Raw genomic sequence first — 20,218 nt, forward strand, 5'->3', positions numbered from 1 at the left:
TTTGGGTGGTGGACCATTCTTGATACACACGGGAAACTGTCGAGCGTGAAAAACCCAATAGCGTTACAGTTCTTGACGCACTCAAACCGGTTCACCTGGCACCTACTACCATACTGTGTTCAGAGGCACTTAAATGTTTTGTGTGCCCATTCACCCTCTGAATAGCACGCATACACAATCCATGTCTCAAGGCTTAAAAATCCTTATTTAACCTGTCTCCTCCCCTTCATCTACACTGCTTGAAGTGGATTTAACAAGTGACATCAATAAGGGATCATAGATTTCCCCTGGATTCACCTGGTCAGTGTATGAAATGGGAAGAGTTCCTCATCTTTTGAACACTGTGTAGTTTTGCTCGATAGTGAAATTAGGATGAATTTCCATGCAGCAAGTTAAATATGAGGGTTTTTCTCACCATGCTATTTATACAGATAGGGTTTTCATGTCATTATGCTTCATTTATTCTAAGTATGAGAACTGAGAAGGTTTCTCTTTCGAGTATTTGGGGTGTTGAGTTCTCACAGTTTGTACTAGAGAAGCGGTTTCTTTTCTGTTCCGGTGACCACCGAATCCCCATCAAAAGCTCTTGCAGACCACCATTTGCGTGGTTGCGGAATATTTATAATAATAAAATATCTTGCCGTCAACTAGTTGAAAACCACTGTACTGGAGAGAGTTAAATACAGCCATTTGTCACTACAACATGCTGAACCAAAACCACAGGCAACACTTCACACTGCAGGACTGGTGATGACATGCAGTAAAACACACTAGTGAGAGATAGAGGCCAGCAACATGGGTGCAGTTTCCTCCTCTACCTCTAGAGGGGGTGCTATCCCAGTCAGGCTAATGAGGGTGATGAGAGGTAAACTCTGAACCATCCTGGAGTGTGCCAACATCACGCTATACCACTTTATAGTAGAAGGCAGCACCCCTGGTGTGTGTTGGAAATGTTCTGTAACATGATATATTGACTTGAGATATATGTGGCAGGGTTATAACAGTCATAACTTGAAATAATATGTAACACTGTCATCAGCCATATATTTACACCTGTTGTGACATACACTGCATGGTTGGTTATGACACCTATATAAGAGGGTTAAAACCAACGTTTATTAAAAAAAAAATTCCCTGCCAAGACGTTTCCTCTCGTTTTTTAGGTTGCTCCTTATAAGTCCTTTGTTGTTGTTGTAACAAATTATTTACAGTCATGTTTGTTTCATCATATTTTAAATAGCTTACAGGAAATCCACTTTATGACACTGTCAAAGCATTATGACCATCCTGTGTCACTTTACTTTAGTTAGTGTGTGCACAATTACAATAATATTCAATTTAATATGGTCAATTTCAGAAAATGGTATATAACATGAACATAGTGTTGACAAATAGGCTATGGTGTAATGTTTTTTGTTGTTGCCATGTGTGCTGGGTTTTGACACTCTTGTGTAGGTACATACATACCGTACATATCGGTCTAAAGGTCTAAATATATGTAATGACAGTGTTATGACCATGTTATGTCAGCTGTTATGACATGTGACGACCTGGTTATGACTGTGTCAACGTGTTGTGACGCTGGGTGTCAAGTAAAGTGTTAACCAAATCTTTATCTCCCAGAATACAATGAAAAGGTCAAGCCTGTTGATTGTGCTCATGTGCTGAGTTGATTTCCCACAAGCCTGTGAGTTTGTTAGAAACAGGGAGGGAGGGTAGATGTCCCTACCAGCCCCAGTAACTGTAATCCGATCTAGCCCCAGTTAATCCAGCCAGGTGCCTTTTTAACCAGGAGCAGCGTGTGGCTGAGCCCTTTCCCAAAATGGGATTTTTCAGGAAAGATACACCAAGAGTATATTATCAACAGCTTTCTCCTAAGACCACGTCTAACAAACTAGAGGATTTGTTTTCTTGTCTGACTAGTGGAAGACCTCTTCTCTGTGATGTTTATTGTGACGGTTGTTAGAATGCTGCATTCTAACCCGTGTATAACTATACTGTTACTAGAGAAGTGTTTCTGTTCTGTGGTCCGTAGATGCTGAACTATAAACATCTCTCCCTCTCAGAGGAACTGGTGTGTGACAGGACGAGCCTCGACGACAACAGCACTTAGCAGTGCTTGTATGAATTGGCCAAGAAGGTCAACTAAAGAAAAAACACTGAACATTGCCGTGTCTCTCTCTCCTCAGATGTGTCCTTGGTGCCAGAGGTCCCTGGTGAGTCCCTAGGCTCTGGGCTGGAGAATCGTCTACACCACTCCCGCCACAGCCACAGGGCCGTACAACACAGCAAGGTAAGATTGAATGAACGCTGTGCCCGCTGGCACTGCCCACACTGGGGTCAATGAGTCGGCATAAACATACCGAGAGGAAGTCGTAGAGCTCTAGAGACAGAGCGGGGGAGACAGAATAATCAAGAGCTTTGAGACCATGAACCAACACACTACAGGCCCCAAGCAATTTTGAAAAACAGTTTCTAATGTACACACTTTATTAGGTACACCGCCCTGCCCCGCTCACGGAAATGGTGCACTCCTACAGACAGTGAGTGACGTGGCTGTGGCTTGCGATATAAAGCAGACAGGCATCGAGGCATTCAGTTACTGTTCGATGGAACGTTAGAATGGGCAAAACGAGTAACCGAAGCGACTTTGAGCGTGGTATGATCATCGGTTCCAGTATCTCAGAAGCAGCCGGCTTCCTGGCAGTGTCTAGGGTTTACAGAGAACGGTGCGACAAACCCAAAAGACATCCAGTCAGCTGCAGTCCTGTGGGTGAAAACAGCTTGTTGATGGGAGAGGTCGAAAGAGAATTGCACGAATCCTGCAAGCTAACAGGTGTGCCACAAACGGCACAGTAACGGCACAGTACCACAGTGGATAGGATAGGCTGTTGCAGCTGTCGGGGTAGGTTCCTTGTCAATCATTGGCTTATTGGGGAAATCAGCAATCAGACAATATCAGACAATAAGTAAATCAATCAAACCTTTATTAATGCAATGGGCAGACAGAAGTTGAAAATAGAAATACAGCGCGTAGGTCTCAGTAAGTTCTGCAACCAACCAAGGGACACAGCTGATTATATTACGTGATCACTCCCTGGTGGTGTGATCACCTACGTCAATGTATTTGTGCAGCAATAAGCTGAGGTTACCTTTTATAAAGTAACTTAGGACCGTAGCTTCTCTGAATTCATTAGCCTTGTCCACTGTCACACAAGATCAAAATGTCAAAACCAGACACACACCTAGCACACTCTTGCAACAGCTTGGGCTTAACTGCAAAGACTAATACAGATAGCTTGTGCAAAGTATAGTGGCAGAGTTCAGACACATAGCAACAGTACAAGCATATGAATCTTAAGGTTCCATTAATCAATATTGGGGAGGGTCTTTGGGACCCTACACAGTAGACGACCACACTAGGTTCCACTCCTCTCAGCTAAAAACAAGAAGAAGCTGTTCCAGTGGGCATGCGATCACCACCATTGGACAATTTAAGGAGTGGAAAAATCTTGCCTGATCCGACGAATCCCGGTTCCTGTTGCGTCATGCAGATGGCAGAGTCACGATTTGAAGTATGCATCATGAGTCCATGGACCCATCCTGTCTGGTGTCAACGGTACATGCTGGTGGCGGTGGTGTAATGGTGTGGGTAATGTTTCCCTGGCACATGTTAGGTCCCTTGGTACCAATTGAGCAACATTTGAACGCCACACCTTGTAGAATCCACACCCCGAAGAATTCTGGCTGTTCCGGAGGCAAAAGGGTAGTCTGACCCAGTACTCGATGGGTGTACCTAATAAAGTATATATGTGTGCAAATTAGTGTGAGCTGTGCATATATAAATGTGTGCTTGGAACCCCTCATCAGGGACAGCTGTGGCAGCGGGGCTGAAGAAGTCTTGGCACCACCCTTAAAGATCTCTATATAATTACGCTGGCCTCAGTCTACAGACAGCTTATTACTGTCACACTCCGAGAGAGAGGCCCTTTGTCTCAGTCTAACGCCCATACTGTCAACACTCCCTCTGCCTGCTACTAACCTTCACTCTGTCATTGTCTGAGGCCCCAACACCCTAGATAGACACCCAGAATAGCAGGAAGTTTTAATGACAGAGTCAGGGTTGGCCATGCCGGGTCCTAGCCCTCAGTAGAAGCAGCAGAGGCATTGTACTGAACCGGAAAGCCTGGCCCTCTGCTCGCTCCCTGGCTCGACCCTTGGCATAGAGGGAGAATAGACGGTAGATCCCTAGAACAGTAGATTAGTCTGGAGGTTGTTGTTCCTTCCTATCTTGGTAAATAATTGTTGGCAAGCGTTTTTATAATCAAGCCTACTTTTTAATTTCAAGGAGCTTGTTGTGTGATCATGTTCGGTTTTGGGAGTCCTTAGTGACTTGGTCAAGGAGGGGGACTCTAGGTTATCTCTGTAGCAGGGAAAGGCTAGGTGACTTCTAGTGCACCTCATCTTTCATCACAGCTCCACTTTTCCTACTGTAAGTATGCAAATGGCTGCTGTCTAGTGATGATTCAATTGATGTTTATTTTTGTCCCAGGGAGTTTTTGTTGTTGTCAGTTTTTTACATTTTTTTCTATGTAAATAATAACTAATTTAAGTCATTAAAGTGTATTTATGCGTCATGTTTGAAAGCTTTCTGCATTATGGTAATAAAACCGACCGATTTTAGAGATGGGGGAAAAGTAACTATGCCAAGCTTTATTATAGGGCTGCATTAATGAGACCAGTCATCTGGAGGGCCAGGTTTTAATGATCCTCACTTCAGTGGACTGAAACGTAACATTGCAGCTCAGAGGAGAGAGAACGATCTGTATGCTGTTTGATGCTCCTAAAAATCTCCCTCTCGAGCCTGTAAACACTGGCTGGAAATAGTGAATATCTAGGCTGGCCATTTGCCTGCACCCCTGTGTCTACCACTTGTAGACAGCAGGTTGTCAATGTGTTCCCTATGTAATGCCCCTATATACACTGTTCCATTAGACATTACAGTGATACTATGCACTAAACCATATAGGCATGGTATGTCCCAGTGGGCTCTGTTAAGTCTCTGTAATAGCAGGTCTGAGGTCAGTGAAGAGGTGGATTAGAGAAGACCGGCTCCTCAGCTCTCGCTCTGTTTGCCCAGTGACAAGAATGAGTCCCGCTGCACTGGGATCTGCACTGCAGTACCTCTGACTGCTGCTGCACCGGACACAGTGTTTGTCTTCGTACCAGCGGAGAGGTACCGGAGGCTGTGCGGGCGGGCGTGTGTGTAAGTGGAAGGTGTGTGTGTGTGTGTGTGGGGAGGAGTGTTTGTACAATTGCATGCGTGTGTGAATGAGAGATACTGAGACAAATAGGTACCATGCAGTAAAAGCGAGCACTGTGAGATTTTGTTGTGGCAAATCTGATAGCTGTCAAGAACGGTTGGAATTTCGCCTCACTACCGGAGTCAGTTTGTGCCCCGGAGCGGAAACAAAACAATCTAGTCAATGGGTAGAAAATCACCTGTGTTTCAGTCAGAATAAGTGCCCACCGCAGCCTGCCAGCCAGCCTGTGACTGAATGGAGATGGATGGGAAGGAAAGACTCATTTCAAGCCTCTTGTCACAGCATGTAATCGCCTGCCGCGGAACACTGACTGACTTTGATTAATTGGTCTAGTGGTTTCCAATCTTCTCATATTAAAACGGTGAGCAGCTGCTACCAAAGCACAGTTAACTCAGTATTTACCTTAGTGCTCTGACACTAGATGAGATTCCCCACTGCCCCCCCACCGGTAGTATGGTACTGTAGGTCCCATGTCCTGGAGCAGACTGATACCCTGGCCAGCCCACACAGCAGCAGCAGACCTGACTAAGGGAGCTGACACTGTAGGTCCCATGTCCTGGAGCAGACTGATACCCTGGCCAGCCCACACAGCAGCAGCAGACCTGACTAAGGGAGCTGACACTGTAGGTCCCATGTCCTGGAGCAGACTGATACCCTGGCCAGCCCACACAGCAGCAGCAGACCTGACTAAGGGAGCTGACACTGTAGGTCCCATGTCCTGGAGCAGACTGATACCCTGGCCAGCCCACACAGCAGCAGCAGACCTGACTAAGGGAGCTGACACTGTAGGTCCCATGTCCTGGAGCAGACTGATACCCTGGCCAGCCCACACAGCAGCAGCAGACCTGACTAAGGGAGCTGACACTGAATATCACAGAATATCACCTAGATACTTCTGCTACAGCGACACTGTTTACATCAACACCATGACACAACCAAAACTCTTTTTAAACCACATTTACCACATTTTGTTGTAACACCAGGCTGTTGTAGTCATTAATACCAGTGTAATGTTTCTTATTGGACTTTGTGAGGTTGGGGTAGTTGACCAGTAGCATTTCATTGGCTACTAGACTACCATGTTTCTTTCATCACATTGCTCCATATGGAATGATGTTGCCTCGGACAGTCACCTTATTATTTAGGACGTCGCGTTAGGTTCCAGTGCGTTAGGTTCCAGTGCGTTAGGTTCCAGTGCGTTAGGTTCCAGTGCTTTAGGTTCCAGTGCTTTAGGTTCCAGTGCTTTAGGTTCTAGTGTGTTAGGTTCCAGTGTGTTAGGTTCCAGTGCTTTAGGTTCCAGTGCGTTAGGTTCCAGTGCTTTAGGTTCCAGTGCTTTAGGTTCCAGTGCTTTAGGTTCTAGTGTGTTAGGTTCCAGTGCTTTAGGTTCCAGTGTGTTAGGTTCCAGTGCTTTAGGTTCCAGTGTGTTAGGTTCCAGTGTGTTAGGTTCCAGTGTGTTAGGTTCCAGTGCTTTAGGTTTCAGTGCTTTAGGTTCCAGTGCTTTAGGTTCCAGTGCTTTAGGTTCCAGTGCGTTAGGTTCCAGTGCGTTAGGTTCTAGTGCGTTAGGTTCTAGTGCTTTAGGTTCCAGTGTGTTAGGTTCCAGTGTGTTAGGTTCCAGTGCGTTAGGTTCCAGTGCGTTAGGTTCCAGTGCGTTAGTTCTGCTTTAGGTTCCAGTGTGTTAGGTTCCAGTGTGTTAGGTTCCAGTGCGTTAGGTTCCAGTGCGTTAGGTTCCAGTGCGTTAGGTTCCAGTGCGTTAGGTTCCAGTGCGTTAGGTTCCAGTGCGTTAGGTTCCAGTGCTTTAGGTTCCAGTGTGTTAGGTTCCAGTGCTTTAGGTTCCAGTGTGTTAGGTTCTAGTGCTTTATGTTCCAGTGCGTTAGGTTCCAGTGCTTTAGGTTCCAGTGCTTTAGGTTCCAGTGTTTTAGGTTCCAGTGCGTTAGGTACCAGTGCGTTAGGTACCAGTGCGTTAGGTTCCAGTGCGTTAGGTTCCAGTGCGTTAGGTTCTAGTGCACAGTCCTCTTGATAGTTTTTCAGCTCCATGGGGGTGTGTAGTAAACCTCATAACTCCCAACAGGAGCTGTACAACTGTATGAAATGACTGGCAATGGCGTGAAGTTGTTGTGCTACACATACAATTTGCCAACAGGCTGAGTAGAGTAAGCTCCTTAACTTCCTCCAACCCTTAACTAAGAGGGATTTGACAGTGCATAGAGCAGTAACCACATCCTTCCATTACTGTAGCCTCGCTCGCCACCAATATCGAAAGTAGGCCTGTCCCATTTTTCCATATAGACACATCCTATGTGTTTTAATCACATTTAGCTCTATTCAGTGAGCTTGTCTGATGCTTTAAGCACACTGTGTGATTCAATTATTTACACACACAATTGACTAGAGGTAGTCCGACCGCAATTGATTTGATTGTGCCGGGCCGGGCTCAGACTTGCTGCGCTGTGTTAAAAAAAGACAGTGAGTGACTGTGACTAGCACCCATTGTCTCCCTCTCCTCCCTGTTGCAGCGTCCACCACACATCAACAGTGTGTATAGTGTTGTCTCCCTCTCCTCCCTGCTGCAGCGACCACCACACATCAACAGTGTGTATAGTGTTGTCTCCCTCTCCTCCCTGCTGCAGCGACCACCACACATCAACAGTGTGTATAGTGTTGTCTCCCTCTCCTCCCTGCTGCAGCGACCACCACACATCAACAGTGTATTTAGTGTTGTCTCCCTCTCCTCCCTGCTGCAGCGACCACCACACATCAACAGTGTGTATAGTGTTGTCTCCCTCTCCTCCCTGCTGCAGCGACCACCACACATCAACAGTGTGTATAGTGTTGTCTCCCTCTCCTCCCTGCTGCAGTGTCCACCACACATCAACAGTGTGTATAGTGTTGTCTCCCTCTCCTCCCTGCTGCAGCGACCACCACACATCAACAGTGTGTATAGTGTTGTCTCCCTCTCCTCCCTGCTGCAGCGACCACCACACATCAACAGTGTGTATAGTGTTGTCTCCCTCTCCTCCCTGCTGCAGCGACCACCACACATCAACAGTGTGTACAGGGCTGTCCGTGTTGCTGAAGCTGCAACATAATTACAGCCATTTCTGTTGCACCATTGTTCTTGCGTAATATAACCATATACAATTTCAGTAGCACATGTCTTAGAGTGATGGACTGTGCCACCCCCACGGTCTCCACAATGGATCAGTCCACTCAAATAGGCGCCAATCAGACCAGTGTCTTGTACACCATGATTTGTTTTCTACTGCTCAACGAAAGAAATCTCAGTCAACCAACATCCTATCGACCAACCAAACAATCAACCACTAAATGGGGTCAGCCCTAATCCAATCACTTGGTTTGCTTCACCAATGATTTAGTGATTGTGGGAAATCCACAAATGGTCCATACAGGAACTGACTGGGCAGCGTACTGTAAATGGCAGCGTGTATTTTGGGTGCTATACCCGTTAAGGAATCCGTTGCTCTGTTCTAGGCTAAGAACGTAAGAAAGGTGTTTTCATCACCTTTTTAAACTGTGTGAATGTGAGAGGTGAGACATGCTCTCCAGTTACTGCATTATTACTACTCTCCTCTTTACATCTTTTGAACCACAACAGCCTGCAAAGACCAATGGACTCTAGAAAGAAAGACCTACAGCCTCGTTAAACTTCTCCCACCTACTTACCTCCTCCTTGGGAAAGTCCGACGTCCCCAGTCCCTCCTCCAGGACCTGCCAATTGGAGGGGGTGTAGTGGGTGGCGGTGATGATGACTAAGTCTATCAGTCACCATATGGCTGTGACTAGCCTAATAATCTGGGCTTATTGCTGGGAAGTTGCCCCACGTCTGGAGCGGCCCTAATGCAGAGAGACCGAGAGAGAGGAGGGATAGACCTATCGAGAGAGGCTTAAGAGGGCTCGCCGGAGGACGAGAAGAAGAGGCGAGCTGGTGTGCATTGGAATGGCAGCCCTATACCATGGCCCAGGGCCGGGTGGAGGTTTGATTGCTGAGAGGAGGAGGGGGGCGGTGGCGGAGGAGCAGGAGGAAGAGGCCAGGCCCTGCGTCTACCTCACCACCCTGATCCAGCTGTTCATCAGGGACCAGTCCCCAGCCCAGGCCCTGTGCTCCATGCTGGCCATGTGCTGGTTTTGGTCAGGTGGCTGTGAGGCCGAGGAGAAGGATCTGTTTCTGGGCTCGGCCCTGCTCACCCTCAGACAGCTGTTTAAAGACAAGCTGGACCTGCTGCTGGATGACATGGCTGGATGTGTGGCCTGTGAGAAACCTACAGTACCCGACCCACGCGCTGGACTCCTGGTAACCCAACACTGTCCTTTCTAGTTGTTTGGCCAGGGTTATTTTAGTTAGTATGTTTAGGACAGGTCACATAGTGTTAGTAGGTGTCAATGTTTTTATGTGCTGACATGTCCCTGTTTGTCCAACCTGCCTCTACTAATGTTTCATTTAAGCAATAAGGCATGGAAACCAAACCGGCTGCGTGTGTGCGCCATCGTGTATAAATTAATTTTCCCCTACACCAAACGCGATCACGACACGCAGTTTAAAATATCAAAACAAACTCTGAACCAATTACATTAATTTGGGGATAGGTCGAAAAGCATGAAATATTTATGGCAATTTAGCTAGTTAGCTTGCACCTGCTAGCTAATTTGTCCTATTTAGCTAGCTTGCTGTTAGCTAATATGTCCTGGGATACAGCATTGAGTTGTTATTTTACCTGAAATGCACAAGGTCCTCTACTCCGACAATGAATCCACACACAAAACGGTCAACCGAATTGTTTCTAGTCATCTCTCCTCCTTCCAGGCCTTTTCATCTTTGAACTTATATGGTGAGTGGCATCTTAACTTTCATAGTATTACCACGACGACCGGCAACACAGTTTGTCTTTCAATCACCCACGTGGGTATAACCAATGAGGAGATGGCACGTGGGTACCTGCTTCTATAAACCAATGAGGAGATGGGAGAGGCAGGACTTGCAGCGCGATCTGCTTCAGAAATAGAAAGGACTTCTATTTTAACCCTTGGAAACGCAGACGCTCGTTGGCGTGCAGGAGCAGTGTGGGTGCAATAATTGAATAACATAGATGTCTAAATTTATTTTGCAACGCGAGCGGTGTAGTCAGGGTATAAGGGGGTGTGGTGTATAGCCAATATACCACGGCTAAGGGCTGTTCTTATCCACAACGCAACACGGAGTGCCTGGATACAGCCCGTAACCATGGTATATTGGCCATATACCACAAACTCCCGAGGTGCCGTATTGCTATTATTAACTGGTTACCAACGTAATTAGAGCAGTACAAATAAATGTTTTGTCATACCTGTGGTATACAGTCTGATATACCACCGCTGTCAGCCAATCAGCATTCAGGGCTCGAACCAACCCGTTTATAGTTAAGTATGTTGTATACAGTACATGTAGCAGCTCCCCATGGAGGAAATGGTAAATTCACTGTCATACTGCAGTAGATCTTGAGGGTGTGCTGCTACAACTGAGTCACTGTGTCACTCTTCTTACTCTCTAGTATTATTTATTGTACTCAGTCCACCGGTTGTCCAGCCTGTCTCTGGAGGGTTGACTTGGCTTTTCTTTTTTATGCTTTTGCTTTATATCTGTCCTTTCCATAGCTGTCCTTTCCATAGCCTGCTAGATGTTCAGGCAGATGTTATCAGACATCCTGTGGCAGGTTTCTGGACCAGCGGTAGGTAGTGTTTGCTATCACCCAGCTACATGTTCTATCCGTGCACCAGGTCATGTGGCTAGGAGAAGGTTTACCCATCATTGACTGCTCCCGACGGCTTTCAATTGATTGGACCTGGTTTCATGTTGAGGGAAGTGGTTTGCTGCTATGCTACCGTTCCTCTGCTGTCATTTGATATTGATGTGATCTGGGGGGGGGTGTAATGCTTTTTGTCTCACACCCCTATGGGGACTTATCATGAAACACGCTCTCTGAAGTCTCCGACATTCTCTGAAGTATTCCACGCACTCTGAAGTCTCCGACATTCTCTGAAGTATTCCACGCACTCTGAAGTCTCCGACATTCTCTGAAGTATTCCACGCACTCTGAAGAACCGGTGGAATAATATTTGTTTAGAATGAAAAATAAAGCGTATAATGGGAATAGAAGACTGGGGCCCTCCCTCTCTGTTTGATTTATGAGAAACTCTATTTATTGAGCTTTAAAAAGCAGATGGCAACGTTGCACAATAGGCCTAACCTGAGGGATGAATCAGCCTCTGTTAGAGCCTTACTGTGGTGTGACAGGACACTCTCCTTTGAGCAATGGGCTGAGCCGGCCCGAGGGACACCCCATATTTTATCCCTGGCTTTATACTTTAGACTTTCCATTTGGGATTGTTTATTTTCTTAAAGAGAGTCTTTTGGCGCCGGGAGGATTCTTTTCTTTAATTTGAAAGCGATTCATCTCTTAAAGTAGGTTTAGCCTTCTGCTTTTAATTACTCTATTTTAATGTTTGGCAGAGATACGGGAGAATGGACAGTATCCGGTGTCACTCAACTGTTTGACAGCTCTTGTTTCTCTTTGGGCTGGGTTTGTTTCTAACCTCACTGTATTTGAGTACTATTTGAATATGATGTCAGTGGAGGCCCTTTGACCTTGGATTAGGAGACTCTTGTATGTGTTTGGCTGCCCCTGGGTGTATGAGGGAGCAGAATAGAGTGTGTGTGTGTGTGTGTGTGTGTGTGTGTGTGTGTGTGTGTGTGTGTGTGTGTGTGTGTGTGTGTGTGTGTGTATTTGAATGACACCTTGCCCGTGGGTGGAAAATACCAGACTGGATAATCGCACTGTTGGCACGTCAAGCAGGAGCGATAATCTCTCCACAAACGACTCCTCTTCACAAAGCGCTCCTTCTGACATCTCCCATGTCAACACGTCTAGGACTTCACATGAACAATACCCAAATAAATATCAGCCAACTGTTTCCAGTGTTAAATGTTCAGTGAAGTTATCCACACACTTTCAGACATTCCGACACCTTTTTAAGACACACATTTGTGCTGCGTTCTGAGAATGCTGTTCACTTCAAGGGGTGGGGACGTAGTGGAATCTAATGTAATATGTTGCTTCTATACTGAGACCGTAGTTAGGCTAGTTAATTGTGTTGTTGTGTTGGAATGGGCTGCCCACACAGGCCTAAGCTTCCAGTCCTGGATTGGATTTGGAACAATCAGCTAGTTGTCACTCGGCTTTGTCTGCAAACAGCAGACCCAGCAGCAGGACACCCATCAGTACGATGTTGTTTACCAGGAAGCATAGCTTCTTAACATAGGCTTGGACTCATGTTTTTATTGAAAAGCACCCACAATTGTTCATTCGAGGACCACCTCTGGCCTGTTGAACAGACACCGCTGTTCCTGACCGTGTGACAGTGCAACAGTGAGGCTTGCGGGCCAGAAGAGTCCTCATTGTGTTGATGTATTGAGAGGCCAGGCCTCAGGCCTGTGGCAGCATGACACTGGCAGCCTGACCTCTGCATTATACCCTCTGGAAGCTGACAAGGGTCACGTGGACCAGAGATGGGGTGAGAGAGACCGACAGAAAGAAAAAGAGAGCGAGGGAGGAATTCCCCTCCGTTCGCACTGTCCGCTCGGTCCGGCCGTCTGATTGATAGATATGCAGATTGGTGCGGGCAGCAGTTTTTAGTCAAATGCCTACGCTCACAGAACCTCTAGACTCAGGATCAATGGCTAGCTCCCATCAAATGGCCCCTGGCCCCTGGAGAGTGAGGTGTTCTGTAGACTGAGGCTTCTCCTGGCCTGGTGGAGGAGGAGGAGGAGGAAGATGACGTGACAGACAGGGGGGTTCAGTCACTAATGAGGAAGAGGCGGAGTGTGGGAATACTGAACGTGAGGATCTGATTAGGACTATCAAGTACTGTCCAGTCAAGAACAACTAATTGCCATTTTAGTGGTCAGGTCCAGTCCAGCCGTGATGCCAGCGTGCAGGTCAGGTAGGCTGCATAGGAAAGGCTGTAACCTGGCCTGTAGGACCCAGAGACAGGCCACAGCAGCCTGGAGGCTCCTCTACAGACTACTCTTCATGGTGAGTAGGACAGAGAGGGACGAGAGGCTTGCCATGGGAGTAGAAATGACCATCCAAAGAGGGAAGGACAGCATTAGTGGGGTTTAGCCTTTCACTGTCTAGTTGTTCAAGTGTGGCGATGGGTATCAACCACGGGCTCAACATGTTTTAGGGTTGTAGGTGTTGTGACAGAGAGGTTAAAACTATTCCTCATGGGGAGAGGGAGATGTCTGGCTTCACAACAGGGAGAGCAGATGGGCTAATTGGCAGGATAGGATTTAGATAATTCTTCTTAGAATCCCCACAGGCTTCATGGTTGTTTAATCAGAAGAAAACAGTCAGTTCCCTGTGTTGTGTAAGTGGGCTTTAGTATAAGCGCTAAAACTGTGAGAGGAGCCCAGATGTAGCAGGAGCTGTCAAGCGTAAGCAGAATAGGGAGGGAGAGTAGAGACTAGCGCTGTCGGATGTGCTTGTCCATTCTCCGGGTGCATTGCTGCCTCCCGCTCCCCCTCTCCATGGCTCCCGAGCGGCCTGTTCGCGGATCTTAATTGATTGGATATTTGGGTTAGCCGTCAGGCATTCGGCTCAGACTTGGTCAGATTGTTGTGTGAGACAGGGAGACTTCTGAGTCATACCCCTCCTAGTCGTTCTCACAGGTCGCCCGTATTAAGTTGCTGAAAAGTCATGCTGCGAGAATGGGAGAATCCTTCTGTGTGTGTGCGCCTGTGAGTGTGGCATCAGAAACTAACGTTATCTGTCTGTGTGAGTCTCGTTTGCCTCTGAAGCTGCCGCAGGGTATCTGATTAATATGTCAACAAGTTATCCTATCCAAGCCTCATAGCCTTTTCAGCTGCAATATGGAGAAGCTTTGGTCTGTGTTTGTGTGTGGGTGAAACATATTCACTACATTTAGTGTGTGTGTGTGTGTGTGTGTGTGTGTGGATGCCGATGCTTGCCCTGCGTCTGTTCTTTTGTGTATCTACAGTGTACAGCCTTCAGTGTGTTAACACAGTGGGTCAGCTTAGTCTCTGTAATTATCCTAGCTCACGCGGATACCCAGAGCTGCTGGGTGGGTGGTCATGTCTAGAGGCCAGCCAAGCTTAGCCTACTCCTAGCCTGAATCCCATTCCCCTCAGTGGGGGCCTGAGCCACCAGCCCCCTGCCCCAAGACCCCTGCCATAGCTATGCTGCTCCCACAGTGCTGCCTAGTTCTGTCCTCTCTACAGATTAGTATGGAAGCTGCTTTGGCACCCTCCCAAGTAACCATGCTATAATTAAGCAATAAGGCCCTGTGTGTGTGTGTGTGTGTGTGTGTGTTGTGTGTGTGTGTGTGTGTGTATATGACCATTATACCACGGCTAAGAGCTGTTCTTTTGCATGACACAATGCGGAGTGCCTGGATACAGCCCTTAGCCGTGGTATATCGTCCAACTACCTCAAACCCCCGAGGGAGCCTTATTGCTATTATAAACCGGGTACTAATGTAATTAGAACAGTAAAAGCAAATGTTTTGTCATACCCATGGTAAACGGTCTGATATACCACAACTTTCAGCCAATCAGCATTTAGGGCTCAAACCACCCGGTTTCTAATTACCTGATGAACTACTGGCTTAGCTTAATAGAGGACTTGATTTGTCCTCTGTCTATGGTATAGGCCACACTGGGTTTTAGACACTATCTGGGTTCTGCTGGGTTGTTTTACTGTGAGGGCTGTTAATCGATTTGGTGTGTGTGTGTGAATGTGTGTGAATGTGTCTGCGTTGTTGCTGTGCAATATTTATGGTGACAGGCAGGGTATTTTCTGAGAATTGCTTGTGTAACGATCAGCGTCTCTCTCACTCAAAAACGCATTCTCCTGCAGTGTCTCTATGCACACTCACTGGACTCTCTCACACACACACACACACACACACACACACACACACACACACACACACACACACACACACACACACACACACACACACACACACACACACACACACACAGCGCAATAGGTCTGAGTAGAGGTTTTGCAGGGCATGTTGGCAGCTCCTCTGCAGTGGAGAGCGGCCTGTGAGTACTGGAGACATAGAGCCACAGGAGCCGATGACAGCACTGTCTGATACCGTATTACTGTGCTGATTGATGGGGATATTGTTTTTTGATTGATGTATTAACAAAAGTCCTTGTGATCCTAACAAGCTTTGTGTCTACATGTTACTGTTCTCCTATGGTCCCTAACCACTCTGTCTCTCTATCGCCCCCTGCAGAGCGTGGAGACGCTGTACCACACCTTCCAAGAGGGCTCCGGGGGCCTGATGGAGGGCCACAAAGATCCCCCAAACCCAGGGGCCGAGCCCACCCTGCTCAGAACCTGCCCCCGACACATGAGCTCCACCGAGAGGCTCAGCAAGGTCATCCAGGAGCTGGTGGACACAGAGAAGTCCTACGTCAAGGTCATTCTTTTTTATAGTTCTTGAAGATAATGGCCAATTTCCCAATTCAGTCTATTTAGTTGAGCCAGGATAAAGAGACAGGGCATAGGAAAGCAAAGCCACTGAAGAGTAACAAGACATGATCTATTTCTGTGGTGTCATGGGGAGTAACAAAGAAGCCCTACCTACCACACAGCAGTAGCCTGTTTCATTATGCTCTACAGTACACAGGCTCATCATTCAGTGGCCCTGTACAGCTCAACTTTCCATCTCACCCCTTTTATCAGAGCACATTAAGGACCTCCTCATTTTTTAAAATTTATTTTACCTTTATTTTACTAGGCAAGTCAGTTGGCTGTCCTACAACTCTCTCTCTCTCTCTCTCTCTCTCCCCTCTCTCTCTCTCTCCCCTCTCTCTCTCTCTCCCTCTCTCTCTCTCTCTCCCTCTCTCTCTCTCCTCTCTCTCTCTACCCCCTCTCTCTCTCCCCCTCTCTCTCTCTACCCCCTCTCTCTCTCTACCCCCTCTTTCTCAATTCAAGGCTTTATTGACATGGGAAACATATGTTAACATTGCCAAAGCAAGTGAAGTAGATAATATACAAAAGTGAAATGAACAGTGAACATTACACCCACAGAAGTTCCAAAAGAGTAAAGGCACTACAAATGTCATATTATGTCTATATACAGTGTTGTAACGACATGCAAATGGTTAAAGTACAAAAGAGAAAATAAATAAACATAAATATGGGTTGTATTTACAGTGGTGTTTGTTCTTCACTGGTTACCCGTTCTGCTCTGCATGCATTATTTGGTGTTTTACATACACAGAGGATATTTTTGCAGAATTCTGCATGCAGAGTCTCAATTTGGTGTTTGTCCCATTTTGTGAAGTCTTGGTTGGTGAGCGGACCCCAGACCTCACAACCATAAATGGCAATCGGTTCTATAACTGATTCAAGTATTTTTAGCCAGATCCTAATTGGTATGTCGAATTTTATTTTCCTTTTGATGGTATAGAAGGCCCTTCTTGTCTCTCAGATCGTTCACAGCTTTGTGGATGTTACCTGTGGCACTGATGTTTAGGCTAAGTTATGTATAGTTTTTTGTGTGCTCTAGGGCAACATTGTCTAAATGGAATTTGTATTTGTGGTCCTGGGGACTGGACCTTTTTTGGAGCACCATTATTTTGGTCTTACTGAGATTTACTGTCAGGGCCCAGGTCTGGCAGAATCTGTGCAGAAGATCTAGGTGTTGCTGTAAGCCATCCTTGGTTGGTGACAGAAGCACCAGATCATCAGCAAACAGTAGACATTTGACTTCAGATTCTAGTAGGGTGAGGCCGGGTGCTGCAGACTGTTCTAGTGCCCTCGCCAATTTGTTGATATATATGATGAAGAGCGTGGGGCTTAAGCTGCATCCCTGTCTCACCCCACGGCGGGAAGAAATGTGTGTGTGTTTTGCCACCTGTTGTTTGTGTACATGGATTTTATAATGTCGTATGTTTTCCTGCCAACGCCACTTTCCATCAATTTGTATAGCAGATCATCATGCCAAATTGAGTCCAAGGCTTTTTTTAAATCAACAAAGCATGAGAAGACTTTGCCTTTGTTTTGGTTTGTTTGTTTGTCAATTAGGGTGTGCAGGGTGAATACGTGGTCTGTTGTATGATAATTTGGTAAAAAGCCAATTTGACATTTGCTCAGTACATTGTTTTCACTGAGGAAATGGACAAGTCTGCTGTTAATGATAATGCAGAGAATTGTCCAAAGGTTGCTGTTGAAGCATGTCCCACGATAGTTATTGGTTTCAAATTTGTCTCCACTTTTGTGGATTGGAGTGATCAGTCTTTGGTTGCAAATATCAGGGAAGATGCCAGAGCTAAGGATGATGTTAAATAGTTTTAGTATAGCCAATTGGAATTTGTTGTCTGTATATTTTATAATTTAATTTTTGGATTGGAGGGTTTTTATTTTGTCCTGTAGTTCATTCAAGGTAATTGGAGAATCCAGTGGGTTCTGGTAGTCTTTAATAGTTGATTCGCAGATTTGTATTTGATCATGTATATGTTTTTGATGTTTGTTCTTTGTTATAGAGCCACAAAGATTAGAGAAGTGGTTTACCCAGATCTCCATTTTGGATAGGTTCTTCATGTTTGTTTAGTGTTTTTCAATTTTCGCAGAAGTGGTTAGCTCTCTCTCTCTCTCTCTACCCCCTCTCTCTCTCTCTCTACCCTATATCTCGTGTCTCTACCCTTTCAATAACATTTCAATTAAATTAAAAGGGCTTTATTGGCATAGGAAACATGTTTACATTGCCAAAGCAAGTGAAATAGGAAATAAACAAGGGAATTTAACAATCAAAAATGAACATTACTCACTATTTCTTTTTACGAATATAGACATTTCAAATGTTATAAATATTATTTGAACAGTGTTGTAACAATGTGAAAATAGTTTAAGTATTAAAGGGAAAGTAAATAAACAGATAAATATAGGTTGTATTTACGTGCAATGGTGTTTGTGCTCCTCTGGTTGTCCTTTTCTTGTGGCAACAGGTCACAAATCTTGCTGCTGTGGTGGCACACTGTGATACTTCACCAAAAATATATGGGAGTTTATCAAGATTGGATTTGTTTTCAAATTCTTTGTGCGTCTGTGTAATCTAAGGGAAATATCTCTCTCTGGTCATACATTTGGCAGGTTAGGAAGTGCAGCTCGGTTTTGTGGGCAGTGTGCACATAGGCAGACCCGGCTCTCAAGAGAAGACCGGCTATGGCGGCCATTCACAATAGCAAGGCTCTGCTCATGCTGAGTCTGTACATAGTCAAAGCTTTCCTTCATTTTGCGTCGGTCACAGTGGTCAGGAATTCTTTCACTGTGTACTCCCTTTTTAGGGCCAAATAGCATTCCATTATAGTCCTTATATTCATAGTTTGCTCCGTTTTTTTGTTAATTCTTTCCAATGTGTCAAGTAATTATCATTTTTGTTTTCTCATGATCTCTCTCTCTAGTCTCTACGCTCTCTCTCGCTCTCTCTCTCTCTCTCTCTCTCTCTCTCTCTCCCTATCTTTCTCTCTCTCTCTCTACCCTATCGCTCTCCCTCTCAATCACTCTATCTCTCCGAGCGGTGGGTGGGGGATTTGTAGGCGGGAGGGAATGCCTTCCCAACGTCCTCTGCTGAGGCTGAAACCATCTGTCTGTGATGTGCTGCGTTGGCTGGGCGGTGGAGGCCGTAAATCAGCCTAATGAGTATATCTCCAGTGACGCCCTGATGGGCCGCAGCCCCATTAAAACACAGGGAGGGAGAAAGACAGAGAGGAAGATGAAGGAAAATATAATGGAGTAGTTTTGGGAGGCTGGAGTAACTGTTGATACTGATACCACCCTATGATGCACTGGTGGTGTACTGTATGTGTCATGAGAGTGGCATTGGTGTTGTCGGATTCACTAACCCACCTCTTGTCTGTCTTTTCTTCCTACAGGACCTGAGTTGCCTCTTTGAGATCTACCTGAAGCCCTTGCAGAATGAGACCTTCCTCACTCTGGATGAGGTATTTAAAAATAATAATAATATTTAACCTTTATTTAACTAGGCAAGTCAGTTAGGAACAAATTCTTAATTACACCCCCGGCCAAACCCTAAGCCGGACGACACTGGGCTAATTGTGCGCCGCCTTATGGGATTCCCGATCAGGGACGGTTGTGATACAGCCCGGGATTGAACCAGGGTCTGTAGTGACACCTCTAGCACTGCAATTGCAGCGCCTTAGACCGCTGCGCCACTTGGAAGTAAAGGATCTCTGGATGAGGTAGAGGAGGGAGGGGGTTGGTGGGATGGGTGGAGGGGAGGACGGGGGACGGGGGAGGTAATTGAGATGGAGAATTTTACGAGGTTGGTTCATGATGAAGATGGATAGTTTATTAGATTGGGGTGGTGGTGAGGTTAAATGACCTCTAGTAATGAACTCTCACAACCTCTTCTTATTTAGTCCCTTTCTGACATAGGCCCACATATTAGGAAGCGTGCGCAGGATTCCGTTTATATCTCCAATTGCATTGTTGTCTTCCATTGTTCGATACACAATTGACTCTTCTCTCAGGTTGGGATTAGTCCTTGTGTGACTGTCCCTCCCTGTGAGCCCACAAGGCTATATGGCTGGAGAATGCTGATGTGTAGCTTTAGTGTAGCTTAAGTCCCACTGAGCTAGGGCCATTGATGTAAACTGAGGCTAACCTCAGTCTCAGGACGACGCTCTCACAGGAGAGATCCATCGATACACACTGGGGAAGGGGGGCTGATTAAACCGCCGTTTATGGACACTCTGACGTGTCTAGGTACACAGCGGAGGAGAGAGCAAGACACCCTGAATATCTTTTAATGAAGGTGTGGGAGAGTCAGGGAGTGGTAGATTG

The 20,218-nt window shown here is 46.1% G+C and overlaps 1 protein-coding gene across 3 annotated transcripts in view; it reads left to right on the top strand.

Moving 5' to 3' along the window:
- Positions 1-20,218, top strand: part of LOC135526000 (rho guanine nucleotide exchange factor TIAM2-like) — a 106,696-nt gene that overhangs the window by 70,212 nt on the left and 16,266 nt on the right. For all 3 annotated transcript variants that reach the window (XM_064954003.1, XM_064954002.1, XM_064954004.1), the window contains 3 exons: positions 2,190-2,293; positions 15,642-15,827; positions 19,288-19,356. In XM_064954003.1, the coding sequence (XP_064810075.1) occupies positions 2,190-2,293; positions 15,642-15,827; positions 19,288-19,356 (359 nt within the window). The remainder of the gene's footprint in view (positions 1-2,189; positions 2,294-15,641; positions 15,828-19,287; positions 19,357-20,218) is intronic.

This window comes from Oncorhynchus masou, chromosome 32, assembly GCF_036934945.1.
Source record: "Oncorhynchus masou masou isolate Uvic2021 chromosome 32, UVic_Omas_1.1, whole genome shotgun sequence".
NCBI lineage: Eukaryota > Metazoa > Chordata > Actinopteri > Salmoniformes > Salmonidae > Oncorhynchus > Oncorhynchus masou.